Genomic DNA, 21,697 nt, shown 5'->3' on the forward strand with positions numbered 1-21,697 from the left:
TTTTTCAATAAAAGAGGAAATATGTGGAGTGGGAAATCATGCTTTTAATAAAACGAGACCCAAAGAAACCAGCGTCTGGAAGCATCCGTAGTGTGAGCAGCGCAGGCTGTGAACCTGCCCTGGCCTGCCTGGGGAGCCTGGCCTGGGATCTCTGGCCGGGCGGGTGGGCAGGCTGGCAGATGTGGGGTTCTCTGAAGCTCCTGGAACCAGCACCTGCCCTGAACTGACAGATAGCCTGTCCCCTGGGCAGCTCTTTCAGCTTCATTTCTGTTCAGAGCCGCCCCTCCTGGCCTCCAGCCCTGCCCCCAGGTCACTGGCCCCGACTATGGGCTACACTGGCCTGGAAGGGCCACAGGACCACTTCACAGCTCTGGGGGACAGTGTTGTGCCCCTTGTCCCTGCACTAGACAGGCACTGCCCCCTTGGGGAGGCTCGGGTCTCACTGACCCCCACAGTGTTGGCACCTGCCACCTTCCTGCCTGAAATGACTTCGGAGCAAGGGGGAGGCCAGGGCTGGAGGCCAAGAGGCCCCAGCTGCCCATCCTGCCTGAGGGCCCTGCTGCTTCAGCCTGGAGGAACACCCAGCTCTGTTCCCTCCAGGGTGCCTGTGGGTACAGGGCTGGGGCTGGGGCTGGAGGGGCCCAAGCACCCTAGAGATGCCTCTAAGAGGGCCAAGATGGTGGAGGGGCATGTGGCAGAATGGGGGGATGCCCACTGCAGGGTGAGGCCCAGTCAGGCAGGGGCATCCTTGGGGCTCTGCAGTGCCTACTGTGGTGCCCAGCAGGCAGATTTAGCAGCTGCGCTTGCAGAAACGCTGTTATAACTGGCTAATTGGGATTCAGACGTCTGCAGGAATAATTTGGGAAGGTGCTGACCTTGTCCTGACAGCTGGGTGTTCCCCACTTTACCTCACTCCTCCCTCCCATGCCCTACGTTCCCGTCAGGGGTTGAATTGTATCCCCCCAAAATATGTTCAGTCCTAACCCTGATACCTGTGAACTGCACCTCAGTTGGAAATAGGGTCCTTGCAGCTGTAATCAAGTCAAGAGGAGGCCAGACTGGAGCAGGGGGTCCTAATGCAATGACTGGGGCCTGATAAGGAGAAGAGAGGACGGACACACATGCACGCACAGACACACACCTACACATATGCACACACATCTACATACCAACACACACACATGCACACACACACCAACACACACCCCTACACATGCACAGACACATGTACACACATACATACACAGACACAGATACCTACACATATGCACACACATGCACACATACCAACCCATACACCTACACATATGCACACACATGCACACACATACCAACAGAGACACACATGCCTACACATGTGCAGACACATACACAAACCAACACACATGCACACATACCTACACAGACACACCTACACACATGCACACACATACCAACACACACATACACATGCACACATATGCACACACATGCAGACACATGCCTACATATATGCACACACGTGCACACACAACACAGACACACATGCCTACACATATGCAGAGACACAAACCAAAAACACGCACACACACACACCAACAGACACACCTACACATATGCATACACATGCACATACCAACACACACACCTACACATATGCACAGATGCAGACATGCACACATACCAACACAGAGCCACACATGCCTACACATATGCAGACACATGCACACACAAACCAACACACACACCTACACATGCACACATGTGCAGACACTAACAGATATACCTACACATATGCACACACACATGCACACACACATACAACACAGAGACACATGTACCTACACATATGCAGAGACACACAAACCAACACACACATGCACACATGCATACATACCAACACACAGACACACATGCCTACACACATGCACACACAAACCAACACACACCTACATATATGCACACGTGCACACACTACACACATGCACACACAGGCACAAATACATGCCAACACCCACCTACATGTATGCACACACATGCACACACCAACACAGACACACACATCTACACATATGCACAGACATACATGCACACATAGACACATATGTACACACACACACACACACACACACACGACTATGTGATGACGCAGGCTGAGGTTGGGGCCGTGCAGCCACAGGCCCAGGAACGCCTAAGGCCACCAGCAGCTGGAAGAGGCAGCAAGGACCTTCCCCTGGAGCCTCTGGAGGGAGTGACCCCACCCACACCTCCACCCCAGACTTCTGGCCTCCAGAGCTGAGAGGATCCCTTTCTGTGGTTTGAAGCCCCCCGTGTGGTCCTTTTTTTTTTTTTTCTGACAGGCCTGGGACACTCCTGCAGCCCCTCCCCAGAGCCCTGCCTTGCTCTCTGTTTCTTGCCCTCCTTCCCACCCGTCCTCCCCCTGCCCCAGGCCCACTCCTCACGCTGACCCCTTCCGGAGTCTCCAGGTCTCAGTCTGTAGAAGGGAACCCTACGGAGATCCACCCCCAGGCAGTGAGGACCCTGTGGAAAGCAGGGAAGGCGCCGAATGCCTAGGAAGTGATCTTCACTGTTCCCCCAGGCCGGGAAGACCTGGGAGGGGGACATAGACAGCTGTCCAAGGCCCCTGTGCCAGGACAACAGGACTGCCCTTTCTGGGCTGCCGGCTCCAAGACGGCTCTTACCTTAATTCAAAACTGGGATATTGTGCTTGTCGTGGATTTCTTTTCCTTTTTTTTTTTTTTTTTTTTGAGACAGAGTTTCACTTTTTCATCCAGGCTGGAGTGCAATGGCTTGATCTTGGCTCACTGCAAGTTTGCAAGTTCCACTTTCTGGTTTCAAGCAGTTCTCCTGCCTCAGCCTCCCTAGTAGCCAGGATTACAGGTGCCCACCACCACACCCGGTTAATTTTTGGATTTTTGTTAGAGACGGGGTTTCACCATGTTGGCCAGGCTGGTCTCGAAGTCCTGACCTCGTGATCTGCCCGCCTTGGCCTCCCAAAGTGCTGGGATTACAGGTGTGAGCCACCGCGCCCAGCTGCTTGTCATAGATTTCTAAAATTAATTTTGTTGTATTAAGCTGGGTGCGGTGGCTCATGCCTGCAATCCCAGCTACTGTGGAGGCCAAGGTGGGAGGATCATTAGGCCCAAGATTTGGAGCCCGGCCTGGGCAACAGAGTGAGACCCCATCTCAAAAATAAAATTAAGGCCAGGCACGGTGGCTAATGCCTGTAATCCCAGCACTTCGGGAGGCCCAGGCGGGTGGATCAACTGAGCTCAGGAGTTTGAGACCAGTTTGGGCAACACGGTAAAACCCTATCTCCACAAAAAATACAAAAATTATCCAGGCATGGTGTCAGGGGCCTGTTCTCCCAGCTACTCGGGAGGCTGAAGCGGGAGGATCACTTAAACCCAGGAGGCGGAGTTTTTACCACTGCATTCCAGCCTGGGTGGCAGAGTGAGACCCTGTCTCAAAATAAATAATAATAATAATTGATAAAATTAAAAAACATTGTGACCGGGCACGGTGGCTCATGCTTGTAATCCCAGCACTTTGGGACGCTGAGGTGGGCGGATCATGAGGTCAGGAGATCGAGACCATCCTGGCCAACATGGTGAAACCCCGTCTCTACTAAAAACACAAAAAAATTAGCTGGGCCTAGTGGTGGGCGCCTGTAGTCCCAGCTACTCAGGAGGCTAAGGCAGGAGAATAGCGTGAACCCGGGAGGCGGAGCTTGCAGTGAGCCGACATCCTGCCACTGCACTCCAGCCTGGGCGACAGAGCGAGACTCCGTCTCAAAATACAACAAAACGAAACATTGTATTCAAATCTTAGCTACCTTGATTACTGTTTTTAACAACTTTATTGAGATATAAATCACAGGCCATGAGGTTCACCACTTCAAAGGGTATGGCTTAGTGTTTCAGCATCTTCACCAGGGTGGGCAGCCATCACCTCTAGCTAATTCAGGACAGTTTCCTCCCCTCAGGAAGATGCCCTGTGCCCCTTCTGCATCGCCCCCACGTGCCCCTCCCCCGGCTGTGGCCCTCTACCTGTCCTCTGTCCCGTGGATTTGTCTGTTCCAGACATTTCATACAAGTGGAATCACACACTCTGGCCTTTTATGTCTTCCACTGAGCATGGTATTTGCATGTGTCATCCATGTTGTAGCATGTGTCATCCGTGTTACCGTGTGGTCAGGGCGTCGGTCCTGTGTATGGACCAATACCATTGCATTGTATGGACAGATCACATCCTGCTGATGGTTTATCTGCAGATGGGCATAACTGCTGAGTTTTGGGTGCCCCCTAAACTTTGCTCCGGACGTGCATGCCTCACTCTGGTCTCCAATCCCCAGACCCCCAGGCTCCTCCTGCCCCTGCCCCCTCTTTTCCACCACACCTGGGCTTCCCGCCGGGCCTCTTGGCCTTTTTCCTGTTGGACGTGAAATGCCTCTGCACGGACACTCTCCCAGCCAGTCTGGGCTCCTCGGTGAGCTCCTCCTGCGCTCCAGAGAGTCCCGGGGGCGGAGATCATGCCTCCCCCAGGCCAGGGGATAGGGGACAGCTATGTCTTCAGGGACCTCTTATCTACAGGTGCTCACTGGTCCTGTCCCAGTGTGGGCAAAAGCCAGCACCTGGGGAGCCCCACTAAGGTCACGGTTAGTGGAAGCATCTGAACTCCTGGTTCCAGCGAAATCTCAGAGGGCCCCGTGCACCCTGGAGAAGGGGTGTCGCTCTGGTCACATGGGGTGGCAGTGCTGGCCTGGGGCCCAGGGGCAGCTTCTCCCCTGTCCTTCCTGGACCCCCAAGAAGATCCACAGCATGAAGCCCCTGCGCTGTGGCCCAGCCACAAGTGTACAGTGTGTGTTCACAGGCAAACCTGAGAGGATCCAGCTCTTGGTCACAGCAAGCTGTCCTGGCCACTCCAGCAGAGACGGGGTTTTACCGTGTTAGCCAGGATGGTCTCGATCTCCTGACCTCGTGATCCACCTGTCTCGGCCTCCCAAAGTGCTGGGATTATAGGCGTGAGCCACCGTGCCCGGCCACAATGTTTAATTGTATCAATTATTATTATTATTATTATTTTGAGACAAGGTCTCACTCTGCCGCCCAGGCTGTCAAGGCAGGGCCACTGTGGGCACGGAAGTTCTGGACAGAAACTCTCCCCAACATGCCAACCAGCAACCACCCAGGGCCACTGGCCACCTCCCCGTGCCTAGGTCCAGGTGTCCAGGGCACCTTCCAGGCTGGGCAGACGAGGGCATTCCTTCCTGGGCTGGGGAGGGTAGGCCCTGACAGGGGACTCAGAGTGGAGACTCATGAGGGTATGCCATACCCTCTGTCCGTCACACTGGACCACTCCAGTATCACAGCCTGCTGGCACCAACCATCCCTGCCGCTGGGTGGCACTGATCCTCCCGGGCCTCTGGGCTCCCTGAAGGCACAGACTGAACGAGGTGGCCCAGGGCCTCTGAGTGCCTCCTGTGCGCAAGGCCCCCATCAGCCACTCTACCCACATGGCTCCTTCACCTGCAACGGCAGCCTGAGGCAATGCCCCTTACAGCCTCGGCTGGCCACGCGGTCAGGGCCGGGAAGAAGGCTCTGGGTGCCCTGTCTCCTTCTCCCCAGGTGTAGTTGGTGTCTGGTCTTCTACAGCCAGGGCCCCTTAAGGTCCGAGGGCACAGGGTGGAGGCCCCTTGCTTTGCCTGTTGGGAGGAAACTTCCTACATGAGGGACCCCCTTAGGAAAAGAAGGGTGGGTCCTGGCCTCCACCTGTCCCGTGACCAAAACATCCTGTCCTGATCTCTGCAGGCCCCTCTGCCGGGAACAGGCTCCTTTCTCTCCCTAAACTCCTAAAAGCCCTGTTGGAGTGGGCTCCTCTCACCTGCTCCACAGGCCCCAACCCCAGCTGGGCCCTGCCAAGGGGCTTAGCCATCTGGTCCCAGAATGAGTGAGTGAATGAGTGAGTGAATGAATGAGTGAGTGAGTGAATGAGTGAATGAGTGAATGAGTGAGTGAGTGAATGAGTGAGTGAGTGAGTGAGTGAATGAGTGAGTGAGTGAATGAGTGAGTGAATGAATGAGTGAGTGAATGAGTGAATGAGTGAGTGAGTGAATGAGTGAGTGAGTGAATGAGTGAGTGAATGAATGAGTGAGTGAGTGAATGAGTGGATGAGGGTGCATCAAACTCAACTGCGAGTCTCCAGGACACTTTTTTTTGAGACAAGTTTTCGTTGTCACCTGGGCTGGAGTGCAGTGGTGCCATCTTGGCTCACCGCAGCCTCTAACTCCCAGGCTCAAGTGATCCTTCCACCTCAGCCTCCCAAGTAGCTGGCACTACAGGTGAGCGCCACCATGCCTGGCTCATTTTTCTAGTTTTTGTAGAGAAAGGGTCTTGCTGTGTTGCCCAGGCTGGTCTGGAACTCCTGAGCACAAGCCATCCGCTTGCCCTGGCCTCCCCAAATGCTGGGATTACAGGCATGAGCCACCAGGACCAGCCTCCACTGCACCTTCATTCTCCCGGCTCCCACAGGGGCGGGCTGGGTGGAACCTGCCCCGCCCCAACCCTGCAAGGTGGGGCTTTGGGGCAGGGACGGGGGATGCTGGGAGAAACATAAGGGAAGGGATGGCCCCTGTGTGCCCAGGCGAATCTGCTGCACTAAGCACATGGCACAGTCCAGGGCAGGTGGAGACTCAGCCAGGTTCCTCCTTCATGGCTGTCGCACCCTGGAATAGAACAGGCGTGTGTGCAAAGCCAGGACCCCACTCCACCAGCACAGGTGCCACCCGAAGCACATGGGGCAAGGGGACGGACGCCAGCTGCCTCCAAACGTCCAAGTGAGGGGAGGGCCCCTGAGCACCAAGCCCCGCCCTGGGTGTGCTCCCGGGTTCCCCCACCTGTCTCCCTGAACCTTCCCACCTAGGAGCACCCCCTCCCCCACGCCGGCATTCCCTCCGTACCCACTCACGACTTACCACTCATGACTTCCGTTTCCCACCCACCAGCCTCCGTGCCCCTCTCAGTCCCAGGCCTCCGTGCTCCCTGCTCCGGCCCATCCCCCCGCTCCGTGACATCCCCCCTCCGTGCACGCCCCCGGTCCCCCCTCCTCCATGCCTCCCCTCCGTGTCCCCCCTCCAAGCCCCCTTCTGTGTCCTCCCTCCATGTCCCCCCTCCGTGTCCCCCCTCCATGCCCACTTCTGTGTCCCCCCTCCGTGTCCCCCACTCCATGCTCCCCTCCGTGTCCCCCTCTCCCTGCCCCCCCATGCCACCCCGGCCGCGGAGGAGCCCCCCCTCCCCCGCTCCGCTCCGCGCGCGCTCCCGCCCGCGTTTTCGGACTGCACCAGCGGAGCCCCGCGGCGCCAGGGCCGGGCGGAGCGCCTCGTCTGTCGCCGCCGCCCCCACCGGTGCGGGCGCTGCGGCTGCGGCGGGGGGCGCGGGGCGCGGGGGCCGGCGCGCTCCGCACCTGCGGCGGCCGCTGGGTGATGCGGCGGCGCGGGCCGGGGCCGCGGGCGTCCTGAGCGCAGCGCCCGCCCGGGATGCCCGCCGGCCGCTGGCCCGGCCATGTCGTCGTCCTTCTTCAACCCCAGCTTCGCCTTCAGCTCGCACTTCGACCCCGGTGAGTCCCTGGCGGCCCGGCCTGCGCGCCGCTGCCTCCCTCCGCTGCGGACGTGATGCCGTTGGGCCCCACCGGCTCCCGGTTTGCATGGAAATTAACCCTTTCCCCGCCCCGAGCCCAGTCGCAGAAGCAGCCGGACCCCCTGGCGGCCCCAGATCTCGGAGGGGCAGGCCTTGGGCCCCAGCACAAACCGGCCTCCTCCTGTGGGCTGGCGTCCCCCGCCTGGTCGTGACTCCGTGGCTGCCTCCCGGGCACAGGTAACTGGGGCACAGAGGGCCTGCGTGGGCCCCAGGTGTCCAGGAGAGTTGGTCTCAGACTAAGGGCCCTTGGGGATGTGGAGGGTGTCAGCCAGATGGGGTTCAGGCTTGCCATGGCCTCTCCTGGGTCCGGGGCCCTGGCGTGGGAGGCTTCTTCCCAGGCTGGGAGCGGTTCTCGGAGCCCTGCCCAGCCACCAGCAGCGGGCGGGGGATGTGGGGGGAGCAGGGGCCAGTCCACATGACAGAGCCCAGTGGGCAGAGGCTCAGAAGAGAGGGGCTTGGTGGATGCCCAGACCCCCTGACAGTGGGGGCCCGAGGTGACGCTGTCAAGCTGGCTGCAGGGGACCTGAGGCCAGGCCTCTTACCCTGTGTGGCCAGTGCACCAGGCAGGGCACGATTACCCATGGCTGCCTGGCCTCCTGGCTGCGGTGGACAGCTGGGATAGGCAGGGGGGGCTGGGGCAGCTGGAAGCCCCATCCGTCACCAGGAAGCTGTGGGCTTTCTAACCTCTGCTTCTTCAGATCCGGCCCCTGCTTGGCCTGAGTGGGAGATAACCACCCCCTCCCCCCGCCCTGTGCCATCCATGGCCCCAGGGCCAAGTCCCACCCACACGTCACTGGGGCTCTGGCACCAGGCTGAGCCAGCCCAAACAAAGCGTGTTTGCATGTGACGCGATCTCCTGTGTCTCCTTCCCTGGAGCAGGGCCCAGGGCATGCAGTCTGGCAGGGATACACGGGGGTCCCCCGGGCAGATCTTGGTCTGAAGGCATTTGCTTCTCGGAGGAAGGGAGCTGGTGGGAGGTCTGTCTGCTGGGCTTAGGGCTGTGGGTGTCACTTGCTCAGAAACGACTTCCTTTAGTGACTCCTGGGGCTCAGAAGTCCCTGGGTGGTGGGCAGGTGAAGGCCCAGAGCCCAGCAGCCCCCACAACAGCTGTGATGTCTCCCGAGGGCAGGGGGTGGAGGAGGCTTGGGGCAGGTCCTCATAGCATCTGCATGCCAGGCGTGGCCCACGGTGCTTGGTCCTTTCTGTCCCCAGAAGAGGGGACCCTCAGCCCACACCCTCCCTTGGGGCCCGGCCTTGCCCTTCGCCATGAGAAGCCCTTTCCCCTGCCTTTGAGTAGCACTGGCTCTGCCCTTCCCTGGGTAAACAGCTGTGATCTGAGTAATTCTAATGTGTCCATTTAATGACTTAGAGGAGAAGAAGTTGTTGGAGACAAGGGGCGTCTCTCCTCTGCAAGATGCTGGACCAGAGCTGCAGGCACCTGCTGGGCTCCAGGGCCCACCTGCCAGGAGAGGCTGCCTGAGGTTCTGGTGCTGGTGGGGAAGAGTACCCTCCTTCGGATTAAGGGGCTGTGTCTAGGCTCTGCAGCAGCACCCTTGAGGGGGTTAGGGAGGAGAGGGGGGTCCCGTGCCCTCCCGCTAAACTTAGCCCAGTCTTCCAAGCCTGGCTGCCCGGCGCTGCAGTCCCTCTGCCTGGCCTTGCCTCTGTGAACCTTGGTTTTCCCATCTATAACATGCGCTGACAGTACCTGTGGCAGGCCCAGGTGGGCTTAGTGCTTGGTGAGCACTTGGCTCTGTGCTGGAGGTCGTGGTGCTGGGACAGAGACCCCCCAGGGCCCAAGCTTCCTGCAGCACACGGCTGGCTCCTTGCCATCCCTGAACTGGAGCGAGTTGGTTCCTTCTGAGGCTGCTTGTGTCTGTGGGGGGCACCCAGAGGGGAGGGGCCCACGCTTGTGGCTCTGGCAGTTGACTTGTGTGTCACTCAGCATCTGGGGCAGTGCCAGCACCTGGGCACAGGGGTCTCACCTCAGTCACCAGGCCCCGCCCCGCTGCCGGGCCAGCTCCTTGTTCATCACAGGAGCTGGTGCCAGTCTCCATAGAGGTGATGGCAGTTGTGGTGGTACAGGGGGCAAAGATGCCCGAGAGTGCAGGGCCTGAGCTAGAGTGGAGGCTGTGGGCACAGACTGTGGGCTGCTTGGGCCCCGACCTTCTTCCGCGCCAGGCAGATGTGGGCAGGGCAGGGGGGCACCCAGCCCAGGAGCCTGCTCGAGCACCAGAGAGAGCCGCCTCCTCTGGAGCCCAGCTCTTCCCCCATCTCCCTGGCACTCGGGAGCGTGGGTGAGTGACCCTGGGGGATTTCTTGGCAGCTGCAGCCCTCCAGCCTCTGTGCTGTGTGGCCTCGGGCTCCTCACCCAGCCTCTCTGAACTCCACTCTGCACAGATGAAACCTCGCTCTGGGGTGGGCATGGCGGCCAGGGAAGGCAGGGTGATGGAGGTAGCGCGTGGGCAGGATGGCCGGGTCCAGGCTGGCAGGAAGGGGGTGGCATGGCCTTGAGCGAGCGGAGGTCACCCCTTCTACCTGAGTGCCCCAAGGGAGGGGGCTGACCTTGTTGCTCACCCTCCCCAGCCTTCACCTCCCCTGGTGCGGCCTCAGAGCGCCGTGATTTCTACTCGTCCTGAGCCCTGGGGCCTGGAGCTGTCCTAGGCTGGGAGTGGGCCTGGGGACGCCGCCTTGCTCCATCTTCCAGAGAGGCGCACTGAGCCTGAAGGGGGGGGGTCGAATGCTCTGCACAGTTAGGAGCAGGAGTTTGCCCTGGGGCTGCCTCTGGTTTGCTGACGGGCCCTTCTGTGACTGGCTCTCCATGCCCGTTTTGTCATCTGTAAGGTGGGAATGGCTGTGATGGGCAGGTCTGAAGGGACAGCAGTGGTGCACTGAGGCAAGGGTGGGTACCTGGGCAGGGCCTGTCATGGCTGACCCCGATGCAGAGGTGTCACTGTTGACCAGTGGGCAGGGCTTGGAGCTTGTGGAAGTTCTCGGAACATGTGGCAGCCTGGATTTGCCACCCCCAGACCCCCACCTCTCCCCTGTCCCTCGGCTCACGCCCTGTCTCCTGCCCACGGTTCCTCCCTGTGTCTGACCTGAGCCAGGCGCCATGAGGGGTTCCTGGGAGAAATACCTGTGCCTGGCAGTGGTGCTTGCTCTCAGCATTCATGTGAACTGGATCCCTGGCACAGGGCTGGGCAGGCTGGGCCTCAGGGAGATGGTGCTGATGGGGAGAGGGCAGAGGAGGCAGTGAACCCCGGGCCAGGCGTGGCCTTAGTGGCAGGGGCAGGGCTGGACTCAGGGGCTCAAGGGGCTGAGCAGGAGGCCATGGGCCTGGGTGGCCCCTGGGAGTCCTCCCCTTGGAAGGTGCCCCACGGCTGACACTGCCCGGGCGCCATGTGTGGGGTCTGGTTGAAGGCAGCTGCTGCTGCAGCCTCCCAGACCGCTCAGGCTCAGGCAGCAAGCACCTGCCCTTGGAGGAGCTACCTGTCCTCCTCTCGCCCCCTGGGGTCTCAGAGGATGCCCCAGGGGAAGCTGTGCCCGTGGGTTGGGCCCATCCCCCCACTTCCTCTCAGGTCTCCCACCGAGACCCTTAGGCTTCGGGCGTGCAGGCCGAGGTGGGTTCCTGGAGAGGGTCCCATGGGAAGGTTGTGTGGATAGTGGCCTTGGGAAGCAGTCACATGCAGGCCATGGGCCCTGGGCATGGGTCTGGCTCCCACCTGCCAGCGTGAGTGCAGGCACTCGGGGAGGGTGTGGGTGTGAGGCCCCCCGAGGGAGACCATTTCCCTCATTCCGGCACATTCTCCAGGAGGCCAGGCTGTGCGCTTCCCTCCATGGGGCGGTGCAGTGACCCAAAGGACCAGCCTGGGCGCTGGGTGTGCCAGAGGGAGCAGCCCCTGCTGGGGGTTCAGACCCAGCACCTGCCCCTGCGGTGGCCACCCTGTGGGCCCGAGTGCCCCAGAGCCGGCTGGGGTGGGCTGGCAGCTGTTGTGTTGTGTGGAACATGCTGGAAGGTCTGCCTTATGCCGCCCTGCATGTTCGGGACGCATCGACTCCCCGCCATGGCCGCTGCCTCCCTGGCTCCCAACCCTGACCCTGCCTCACGGGAGAGTTCTGCTGTGGGCTGGTGTCCTGAGCTGGGCCCTGCTGTGTGACCATGGACAGGTGTCATAACTTCTCTGTGTCTGTTTCACCTCTTTCACGGGGTCCGGCAGCACCCATGTTCCACGAGGCTCCTGAGAGAACCCGGGTGCCATCACGGCAGCTCCAGGGCTAGTGACCGTTCACGTCCTCTCTGCACTCACCCACCACCCTGGCCACCTGGGAACTGTGCTCCCGCCTGTGCCTCCGGAGGCATCTGCTGAGTGGAATATGTCACCCCAAACCCATGCCCGCCCAGTACCTCGGAATGGGGCCTTATTTGGAACTAGGGTCTTTGCAGCTGTAATCAAGTTAAGATGAGGTCGGCCTGGAGTGGGGTGGGTCCTGAATCCAATGACTGGGGCCTGATAAAAAGGGGAGGAGTGGTGCGCACGGGGGAAGGAGGCCACGTGCAGAGGCTGGAGCAAAGCCAAGCCCAGGAGCACCTGGGGCGGCTATGCCAGAGAGGCAGGAAGGATCCCGCCAGCGCCTCGGAGGGAGCGGCCCTGCCCACACCGTGCTCTCCTCCTCCACCCTCCACAACTGTGAGCACATCCATTCCTTGCCGTCTGGGCCAGCAGCCCGTGGTCCCAGACATGCATCTGGGGGTCCCCTTGGGTCTGAGGGGTGAGCACAGCTGCCTCAAGACATGAGGAGACTCTGACTGCGTCCTAGGAAGAGTTAATCCTTGGAAGAAAATGAGGGTACGTGCTGGCCCCCAGCCTCAGAACCCGCCAGGGCACTTGGCTGGGTGTGAGGAGGAAGCATGCCAGGGCCACAGCTGCGTGGCGTCCTCTGCCTCCTCCTCAGGCCACGGGGTAGGCAGGGGGTCCACGGCGTGCCCCCGTGTCTACTCGGATGTGGTGTGGTGGCGAGCCTGGGACCACGTGGTTCCTCCTGTCACTGGCCTCCTGTCTCCGGCTACAGGGTCCTTCCAGGGTGGGTTTTTCCCGAAGGCCACCTGACCCTTCTGTGCACCTCAGGGCAAGGCTGACGGGAGGCCCACTTGACCGCTCCTGGGTGGGAGCCTGATGCAAAGCACCTGCCGTGGGGCCTATGGCCTGCGGTCCTGTCCGTGGTGGCACAGATCCAGGGGCCCAGGAGCCCGTGTCTGTGGTGGGGAGACCCCTGTCCCCTCAACAGGCCACAGTAACAGGAGGGCTTTGGCGTCTGGGCCCCTCTGGGCCTGGCCCTGCCTTTCACAGAGGAACAAGCGCCAGTGGGACCGGCGGCCTTGGCCTCCCCGCCCCCCGCAGAGGAAGCCGGCAGAGGAAATGAGGGCAGCGGACGGGGCCGGAGCCAGTTCCCAGGCACCTCTGAGGACTGTCACTGGAGGCGGCGTCCTCGCCAAGTCCCCAGCCTCCCTCTGCAGGGACCGGGGCCTAGGGTCAGGGGGCCGGGGCCTTGGGTGGGCTGGGGTACACCCGGGGGTCACTCTGGGGTTACAGTCACAGTCAAAGCGGCGTGGGAGCAACACCAGAGCCCGGTACGTGGGGGTTTCTGGGAGGACGCAGGCTGTGCTCCCATTGCCAGCCTGGGGGTGGGGGCTGTGGTCGGGAGACTCCTGCTCCTGCAGGGACCCTGCCAGTGGAGGTGGCCATGCCAGAGCAGGCAGGGCCTCTGCAGTGGGCGAGTCTGGGCAGCTGGGGCCACCTGCCCCTGGGGGAGTGAGGGCCAGGATGCTGTCCTGAGCCAGAGCTGCTCAAGGCCACCTCTCATGGTGGGGCGTGGCCAGCCTATCCCCATCTCACCTCGGGGAGGGTGTGGGGTCCCTGCTGCTGATGGACAGGAGTCCGGCTCCACCCACCTGCCAGGGTCCCCAGGAAGACCCCTGCCTGCCCCTGGTGTCAGGCAGCCCTGGCCAGCTGGCCTGGGGGAGCCAGGCTGGGGGGCAGGGGAGCCTGGCCCAGGACCAGGGCTCTGCCGAGTCGCCTCTGTGCCAAGGCCACGGTTTGAGGCTGTGTCTTGATGGAGCTGGGGACACCGTCCTCTGTGTGAGGATCTGTCCGACGAGGGCCTAGCGCTCACGGGGGCCGTCCGACGAGGGCCTGGCGCTCATTGGGGCCGCTCTGGCTTCGCTTCTCTGCTTCTGGGACTTCTTAGTGACTTTGAACAAGGGGCCTTGGGTTCCCTCTGTATGTGGTCCTGCGGATTCTGTAGCCAGTGGGGCCTGCTTAGGGTTTGGGCTCCACTGTGTGGCCCACATGGAATTTCCTCGAACCCCCTGGGAAAAAGGCGTGTGGCTTCCTAGTGACCACGGCACACACAGGCGCGCTCTGGCTTCGGGGGTGCGGGTCCGGGGCTTCTCCCCAGTGGATTTAACCATGTGGCAGCACACCCAGCCCCCGAGAGTCCCTGAGAGCTCCCGCCACTGCCCCCAGGACAGCCACTCGGCCCATCACTCGCCACTGCCCCAAGGACAGCCACCTGGCCTGTCACTCGCCGGCACCCTCCCCCGCCGCATGTTGGGGATCTCGCTCGCTCACTGTGGATGATGCTCAGTTGTGGGCTGTCCCGTGGCTGTCCCATGGGCTGTCCCATGGGCTGTCTCGTGGGCTGCTATCGTGGACGCTGGAGTGAGGGCCCCTTTACTGAGAGATAATTCACATACCAAGGACCTACCCGTGTCAAGTGAGCAGCTCGGGGCTTTCCTGCATTCCCAAGACTGCAGCCATGGCATGGCTAGCCCCGTGCCCGAGGGCATCACTCCGCATCCCCTGCCCCCAGCCCTGGCAGCCACCGATCTGTGTTGGTCTCTGGGTGCCTGGCCTGGGCGTCCGTCTCATAAGCAGGGTCCTGTGGCCTTGGCCTCTTTGGGCCCTGCGGTTTTCACTGTGTGTATAGCGGCCCCAGGGATCGGGGTGCTGGTGTGTGACTGTGGGGCACTGTCCAGGGAGCTTTCAGGAGGTGATGCCATTTTGCCCCCATCCCCATGGACGAGCGTCTCCACAGCTTCCCCTCCCACCAGCGCCGGCTGCTGTTTTCATAACGCCAGGGCTCGTGAGCCTGTGGGGCTACCCATGGTGGTCTTGTCTGCCTTTCTGTGGCGAAAGATGCCAGGAGCCTTTCCAGGGCCTGCCCAGCCCTTCTGAGCCCCTCAGGCGAGTGCCTGTTGGAAATATTTCCTCCTTGGTGATTGGTACCTGGCATCGGGCAGCCCTGGCCAGCTGGCCTGAGGGAACCAGGCTCGGGGCAGCGGGCAGGTCCTGGACACGAGGCCTCAGGTCTGTGCGCCGTGAGCAGGCGGCTGCTGCTTCACTTGCCGTGACCCTGTGCAGGGCTGAGCACCAGCAGCTCCCACCCTGAAATGGGCTGAGGCGGGAGCACTTGCGCCAGGGGCTGGCACACGCCCCGCTTTCCTTCCCAGGGAGCTGGGTGCAGACACTGACCAGCATACCGCCAGGCTCGGGCACTTTCTCTCCCTGGGAAGCTGCCTGGAATCTCTGTGGCCCAGAGGCTGGCGTCCCTGAAAGCAGCTCCTGGCCCCAGGGATGAATGACGGGGAGGACGGATCCTGCGCGGACCCTGGCTCCGGAGGCTGGGCCCCCACCCTGCTCTCTGCCTTGGGGTCTGGTGAGATGCTCAGCTGCTGCTGGAGCCCGAACTGGTGCGTCAGACTCTGTTTTATTTTTCCTTCTGTGACAGGCGGCCCTGCGAGTCCTGTCTAAAAATAACTGCAGCCGGCGTGCATCCGCGACGCTCGGCCGCCCTGGCCGTGGACCTGCCCGTTTCCTCCTTGGCAAGCCTGAGCCCGGCAGGCCCTTCTGCTGCCCAGCCAGCACTGAGGGAGAGACTCAGTCTGTGCAGGTCCCTAGGGGGCCAGCTGGATGCCGGGCTGCGTCAGGGCTGGGAGCCCGAGATGCACAGGAGGGTAGGCCCCCAGGAAGAGTGGGACTGAGGGCCAAGGTGTTGGGAAACAGTGTGTGTCAAGCAGGGACAGGCCAGGAGTGAAGAGATGGGGGCTGTGGGACCTTAGCTGGAGCTGCCTGCCCCTTGGGAGCTTCTCTGCTGTCAGGCATCAGCCTGCTGGGGAACCAGGGGCATTCCAGGTGCCCGTCCCAACAGCCTTGGTGTGGGCCCTGGGGCATCTCATGCTGATGGAGGCTGGGCCTGGGCTGTGTCATGCGTCAACAGAGGGGACATCCCTTGTGAGTGTCCAGCTGGCAGAACTCGCTTCCCTCCCTGGGCTGGGCTGGGCTGGGCGCCCATGTTTGATTGCAGGGTTGGCTGTCGAGGGGCAGGAGAGTCAGGCTTAAAGATGCTGGCGTGGTAACCCCCGGGGACCATGCGGGGTCCCTGCAGCAGAGAGTGGGGCTAGTCCCAGCCCTGAGGGAGGGCTGGATGCCCACCTTGGGGCTGCCAGCATGTGGGACAGGCATGTGCGTGGAGGGCACGTGTGCGTCTGAGTACACGAAGCCCCGGGTGGGAGGCGAGCGTGTGCGTGGGCGGGTGCAGTGAATGCGGTGTTGGGTGGACCCGGCCCAGGCCCACGGACCTTGCCATGTCCTGGGCTTGTCCCGGAAGCTTACATTTTATGTGGCCTCTCCTGAAAGTAACCGTGGCCGGCCTGCTTATCCGTGGTCCTTACCTGTGGACACTCGGGCTCCCCTCTCTTGGTGGGAGCAGAGTCTTGTGACTTACAGCCCCTGCTCTGTCTTCACCTGCCACTCAGAATCCCACGTGGCAGACGGTGCCCACATCTATCTGGTCTCGGGAGTGACTGTGGGGACAGTTCAGGGCCGGGCACCATGCTGCGTCCAGGGCCTGTGGGGACGCCGTCACTGTCCTAGAGGCTCCTCCCGCCCCTCCCCTGTGTCAGGAGGCCTGTGGGGTCTTGCCGCACCCCTGCCCAGGGCCCTGCTTCTGACTCAGCGTGGGGGTCTTCAGTTTCCTGCCTGCCTGGCGCTCAGGGCCGAGGAGGGGTCCGCTGGACTGGGGCTCTCTGTAGCAGGAGCTGATTGAATCCCGAAAGACACAGTCCCAAGTGCCATCATTCTGAGTGTGGAAATCCCAAAAGATCAAAATTCCAAAAACCGAATTCAGGAAAAAATGATTTAAAAGATTCTTTAAAAGACATTTAGGCCGGGCGTGGTGGCTCACACCTGTAATCCCAGCACTTTGGGAGGCCAAGGCGGGTGGATCACCAGGTCAGGAGTTTTAGACCAGTCTGGCCAACATAGTGAAACCCTGTCTCTACTAAAAACACAAAAAATTAGCTGGACATGGTGGTGGGTGCCTGTAATCCCAGCTACTCGGGAGGCTGAGGCAGGAGAATGGTGTGAACCCGGGAGGCAGAGCTTGCAGTGAGCTGAGAACGCACCGTCGCACTCCAGCCTGGGTGACAGAGCGAGACTGTGTCTCAAAAAAAAAAGACATTTATTTGCATTTGAAAAGGGGATTTATTTGAAAAGCATAAAAACTTCAGAGGTCACTTCACACAATACAATAGGCCATAGTAACATACATTGTTGCAGAAACCCTCAGGCTACTAAGGTTGCATACAGTTACCGGCGGATGAACAGATGAACTGTGCTCCTAAAGAAATGGGGGGCTCACACCTGTAATCCCAGCACTTTGGGAGGCTGAGGCAAGAGGATCGCTTGAGCCCAGGAGTTCAAGGCCACCTTGGGTAACACAATGAAACCCCATCTCTACAAACAATAAAAAATTAGCCGGGCATGGTGGTGCGTACCTGTAGTCCCAGCTACTGGGAAGGCTGAAGTGAGAGGATTGCTTGAGCCCAGGAGTTCGAGGCTACAGTGAGCTCTGATGGCACCACTGTACTCCAGCCTGGGTGACAGAGAGAGACCTTATTTAAAAAAAAAAAAAGAAAATTGGTTGGGTGGCTCACATATGCAATCTCAGCGCTTTGGGAGGCCGAGGCAGGTGGATCACAAGGTCAGGAGTTCAAGACCAGCCTGGCCAAGATGGTGAAACCCCGTCTCTACTAAAAATACAAAAATTAGCTAGGTGTGGTGGCAGGCGCCTGTAATCCCAGCTGCTCAGGAGGCTGAGGCACAGAATTGCTTGAACGCGGGAGGCGGAGGTTGCAGTGAGCCAAGATTGCGCCACTGCACTCCAGCCTGGGCAACAGAGCAAGACTCCGACTCAAAAAAGTAAATAAAGTAGTAGGAAAGGCTGGGTGCGGTGGTTCATGCCTGTAATCTCAGCACTTTGGGAGGCCAACATGGGTGGATCACCTGAGCTCAGGAGTTCAAGACCACCCTGGCCAAGATGCTGAAACCCCGTCTCTGCTAAAATACAAAAATTAGCCAGGTGTGATGGTGGGCGCCTGTAGTCCCAGCTACTTGGGAGGCTGAGGCAGGAGAATCGCTTGAACCCAGGAGGCAGAGGTTGCAGTGAGCCAAGATTGCGCCATTGCTCTCCAGCCTGGATGACAGAGCAAGACTCCATCTCAAAAAGAAAAGAAAATAACAAAAAATAGTGGGAAAAAACTAAAAAGAGAAAGAAAAAGAAAATTGGATTTATGAAAAAGTGTGTGGCAGGGTCAGGTGATGGGCAGCTGCACAGAAATGTTTCCTAAGAGCTGGTTGCCTCTCACGACCATGTGGCGAGCCTGTGCATTTCGACGAGGAACTGCTTTTTTTCCCATAGGCTGTGGCTCTCCTTGGAGAACACGTTCACGTTGATCATCTGCGTGGCACTGCTCTGTCTTTTTTTTTTTTTTTTTTTGAGATGGGGTTTCACTGTTGTTGCCCAGGCTGGAGTGCAGTGATACGATCTCAGCTGGGCTCACTGTGGCCTCCGCCTCCTGGGTTCAAGCGATTCTCCTGTCTCAGCCTCCCTAGTAGCTGGGATTACAGGTGCCTGTCACTATGCTGGGTTAATTTTTGTATTTTTAGTGGAGACGGGGTTTCACTATGTTGGCCGGGATGGTCTCGAACTCCTGATCTCAGGTGGTCCGCCTGCCTTGGCTTCCCAAAGTGCTGGGATTACAGGCGTGAGCCGTCACTGCTCCTTTTGAAATTCTGTGATTCGGCCCGTACCGCATGAGTATTCCTATTAGATTTTCCCATCTTCCGTGCCGCACTTCTGTGTTGTTGGGGGTACGGGAGGTCCACTGCGCGTGGGCCTCATACACAGACCGCAGATTTGGCGGAAATAGTGCTGGTGATGGAGCAGCAACAGCATCACAAAGCGTCCTCTCATCCTGCCGTACGCACGAGTATCTTCGAGCCAGTTAGTAACTTCCCCGGCTTCTTAGGGCAAATGCAGCTGTTAATTCCCTGAACGCTCCAGGGTGTCATCAGCTGGGAGGAACGCCCACGCAGGCAAATGACGCATCTTTAAACGGAAGTTCCTGTCTCGTCTGAATTTTCCGCCCAGTGCGTTGGGCGGAACAGAAAAGACAAACTTTATTGGTGACATCTTCAAAGTCACTGTTAGAAGCCTTGATCACACCTAATTCCAAATCTGTCATTATGGTTTGGGGATTCTATTGAAATCCATTTTCTTCCACACAGTCCACCAAATCTTCAAATACATGCTGATAAGGTACTGTACTTTTCCCAGTTGTTAATACAGAAACAAGCCATGAAAGCCCTGGAATTTCCTAATCAACAGGGGCATGAATTGTATATAGCTGATAAAAATCAGTGGGGACGGAGGCTGGGCATAGTGGCTCATGCCTGTAATCCCAGCACTTTGGGAGGCCGAGGTGGGCGGATCACCTCAGATAGGGAGTTCAAGACCAGCCTGACCAACATGGTGAAACCCCGTCTCCACAAAAATACAAAAATTAGCCAAGTGTGGTGGTGGATGTTTGTAATCCTCACTACTCGGGAAGACAGTGGGAGAATTGCTTGAACCTGGGAGGCGGAGGTTGCAGTGAGCTGAAATCGCACCACCGTACTCCATCCTGGGTGACAGAGTGAGACTCGGTCTCAAAAAAAAAAAATCAGCAGAGCTGGTTTTAAAGGTGCCATCCATTAGGCAAAGTGAAGCATGCACTGGTTTTTGTTAGATTTAGTACTAAATATTAGAATCCATCTTCTCCAGTGGTCAGATTCCCAAGGATAGCTCAGCTCACCACCGAACGTGCTTTGTAACAGGAAGGAGCGTTGGTGTCAGCAAGCATCTGCTTCTGAGGTTGCTGACCTGGTTGAAGTCTTCTCTGACAAAGGACTTTTGTTGTGGTTTGCTGTTTTCTTGAGACAGGGTTTTGCTCTGTGGCCCAGGCTAGAGTGCAGTGGTGCAATGGTGGCTCACTGCAGCCTTGACCTCCTGGGCTCAAGCGATCCTCCTGCCTCAGCCTCCCAACAAGCTGGGACCACAGGTTGGAGTCACACTGCTGGCTGATTCTTGAATTTTTGTAGGGACGGGGTCTCATTATGTTGTCCAGGTGGGTCACAAACTCCTGGGCTCAAGTGATCCTTCTGTCTCCACCTCCCAAAGCTCTGGGATTACAGGTGTGAGCCCCCACTCCCAGCCAAAGGGTTTGTTTTTGTTTTTGTTTTTTGTTTTTTGTTTTTGAGACTGAGTCATGCTTTGTTGCTCAGGCTGGAGTGCGGTGGCGCAATCTTGGCTCACTGCAATCTCCACCTCCCAGGTTCAAACGATTCTCCTGCCTCAGTCTCCCAAGTAGCTGGGATTACAGGCAAGTGCCACCAGGCCTGGCTAATTTTTTTTTTGCATTTTTAGTAGAAATAAGGTTTCACTATGTTGGCCAGTCTGGTCTTGAACTCCTGACCTCAGGTGATCCACCCACCTCAGCCTCCCAAAGTGCTGGGATTACGGGTGTGAGCCACCATGCCCGGCCCCAAGGCTGTTTTTTTGAAGGCAAACATAGCACTGCCTGTGAGGGGTTGGAAGTCTCATGCGACTGAATAATTTGGCGGGGAGATTTGTATTTTTTGCTTGTGTTTTCACTTCTTCTATGATCGAGTTGATACCCAAATTAAAGGCCATGCTTGTCAACCTGACCACCGTGTGCATCTCCTTTGAGCACACTTACTTTCCAAATAAAGACAATCTCAGGGTCCTCGCTCTGCCTAATGTGACACAACCCTCTGGTGATTGTGATTTTGGGGATTTTAGATTTCAGGGGTTTCAGCGTATTCTGGAGGATGGCGTTGAGACGGTGTCTTTCAGGATTATGATCAAAGTCCCTCCTTAATCACTCCCAGGCAGGTCCGGCTTTTGGGGTCAAGGTGTCCTTTGGACACAGCCTTTGTCCTGGGAGGCTCGGGGGAGATGGGCCCAAATAACCAGCCAGATGGGGGAGGCCGGGCCTCTGAAGAACTGGGTCGCGTGGGGGCCTGGCCTCAGGTGGCTGCTGCCCCGCAGATGCGTCTGAGCCACAAGTGTGTGCACACGCCCCTGGCCACGGCACCCCCCAGCCCCAGGGAGCCTTGCTTCATAGAAAAGTTAATGCTTGATCCCAGGCACTGGGTCTGTCCTTTCGTTTCTGGGGGATGTATCTTTCTACCTCACCTTGGGGATGTGGGGGCGGACGGGGGAGTGGGGAGGCAGGTGGCCTGGGCCTGGGTTCTGTGCAGGGCCTGGGTTCTGTGCAGGGCCTGGGTTCTGTGCAGGTGGGGCTTGGCCGACACCTGGTTTCCGTGTCTCCACCTGGAAAAGTGACTGTGTCTCTGCTTGGGAATTCTGTTCCTCTCAGACTCTTCTGTGTCTGGGCCCTTGTGCAAACCTTTGCAGAGAAACCCTGTTCCGCAGCCAAAAAGTTCTATCTGCCCTGCAGTAGGGGGCACAGAGGGCCCCCTCCTCTCTTCTCCTGCCCCAGGGACCCCAAGAATCTTGCTACTTCAGCCTGCCGCTGAGAGAGGTGGGGTATTCGTGACCGACAATGGGGACCACTCTGGGCTTCCCAGGGACACTGGCCTGAC

At 59.0% G+C, this 21,697-nt stretch overlaps 2 protein-coding genes across 7 annotated transcripts in view; one reads left to right on the forward strand and one right to left on the reverse strand.

The window, feature by feature from the left end:
• Positions 1-21,697, reverse strand: part of NDUFAF8 (NADH:ubiquinone oxidoreductase complex assembly factor 8) — a 269,205-nt gene that overhangs the window by 79,942 nt on the left and 167,566 nt on the right. The gene's annotated exons all lie outside the window — the stretch shown is intronic.
• AATK (apoptosis associated tyrosine kinase) overlaps positions 7,331-21,697 on the forward strand; it is a 46,174-nt gene continuing 31,807 nt past the window's right edge. The window contains exon 1 of the mRNA XM_050763985.1: positions 7,331-7,614. Coding sequence (XP_050619942.1) covers positions 7,560-7,614 — 55 coding nt within the window. The 5' untranslated portion in view covers positions 7,331-7,559. The remainder of the gene's footprint in view (positions 7,615-21,697) is intronic.

This window comes from Macaca thibetana, chromosome 16, assembly GCF_024542745.1.
Source record: "Macaca thibetana thibetana isolate TM-01 chromosome 16, ASM2454274v1, whole genome shotgun sequence".
Lineage (NCBI taxonomy): Eukaryota > Metazoa > Chordata > Mammalia > Primates > Cercopithecidae > Macaca > Macaca thibetana.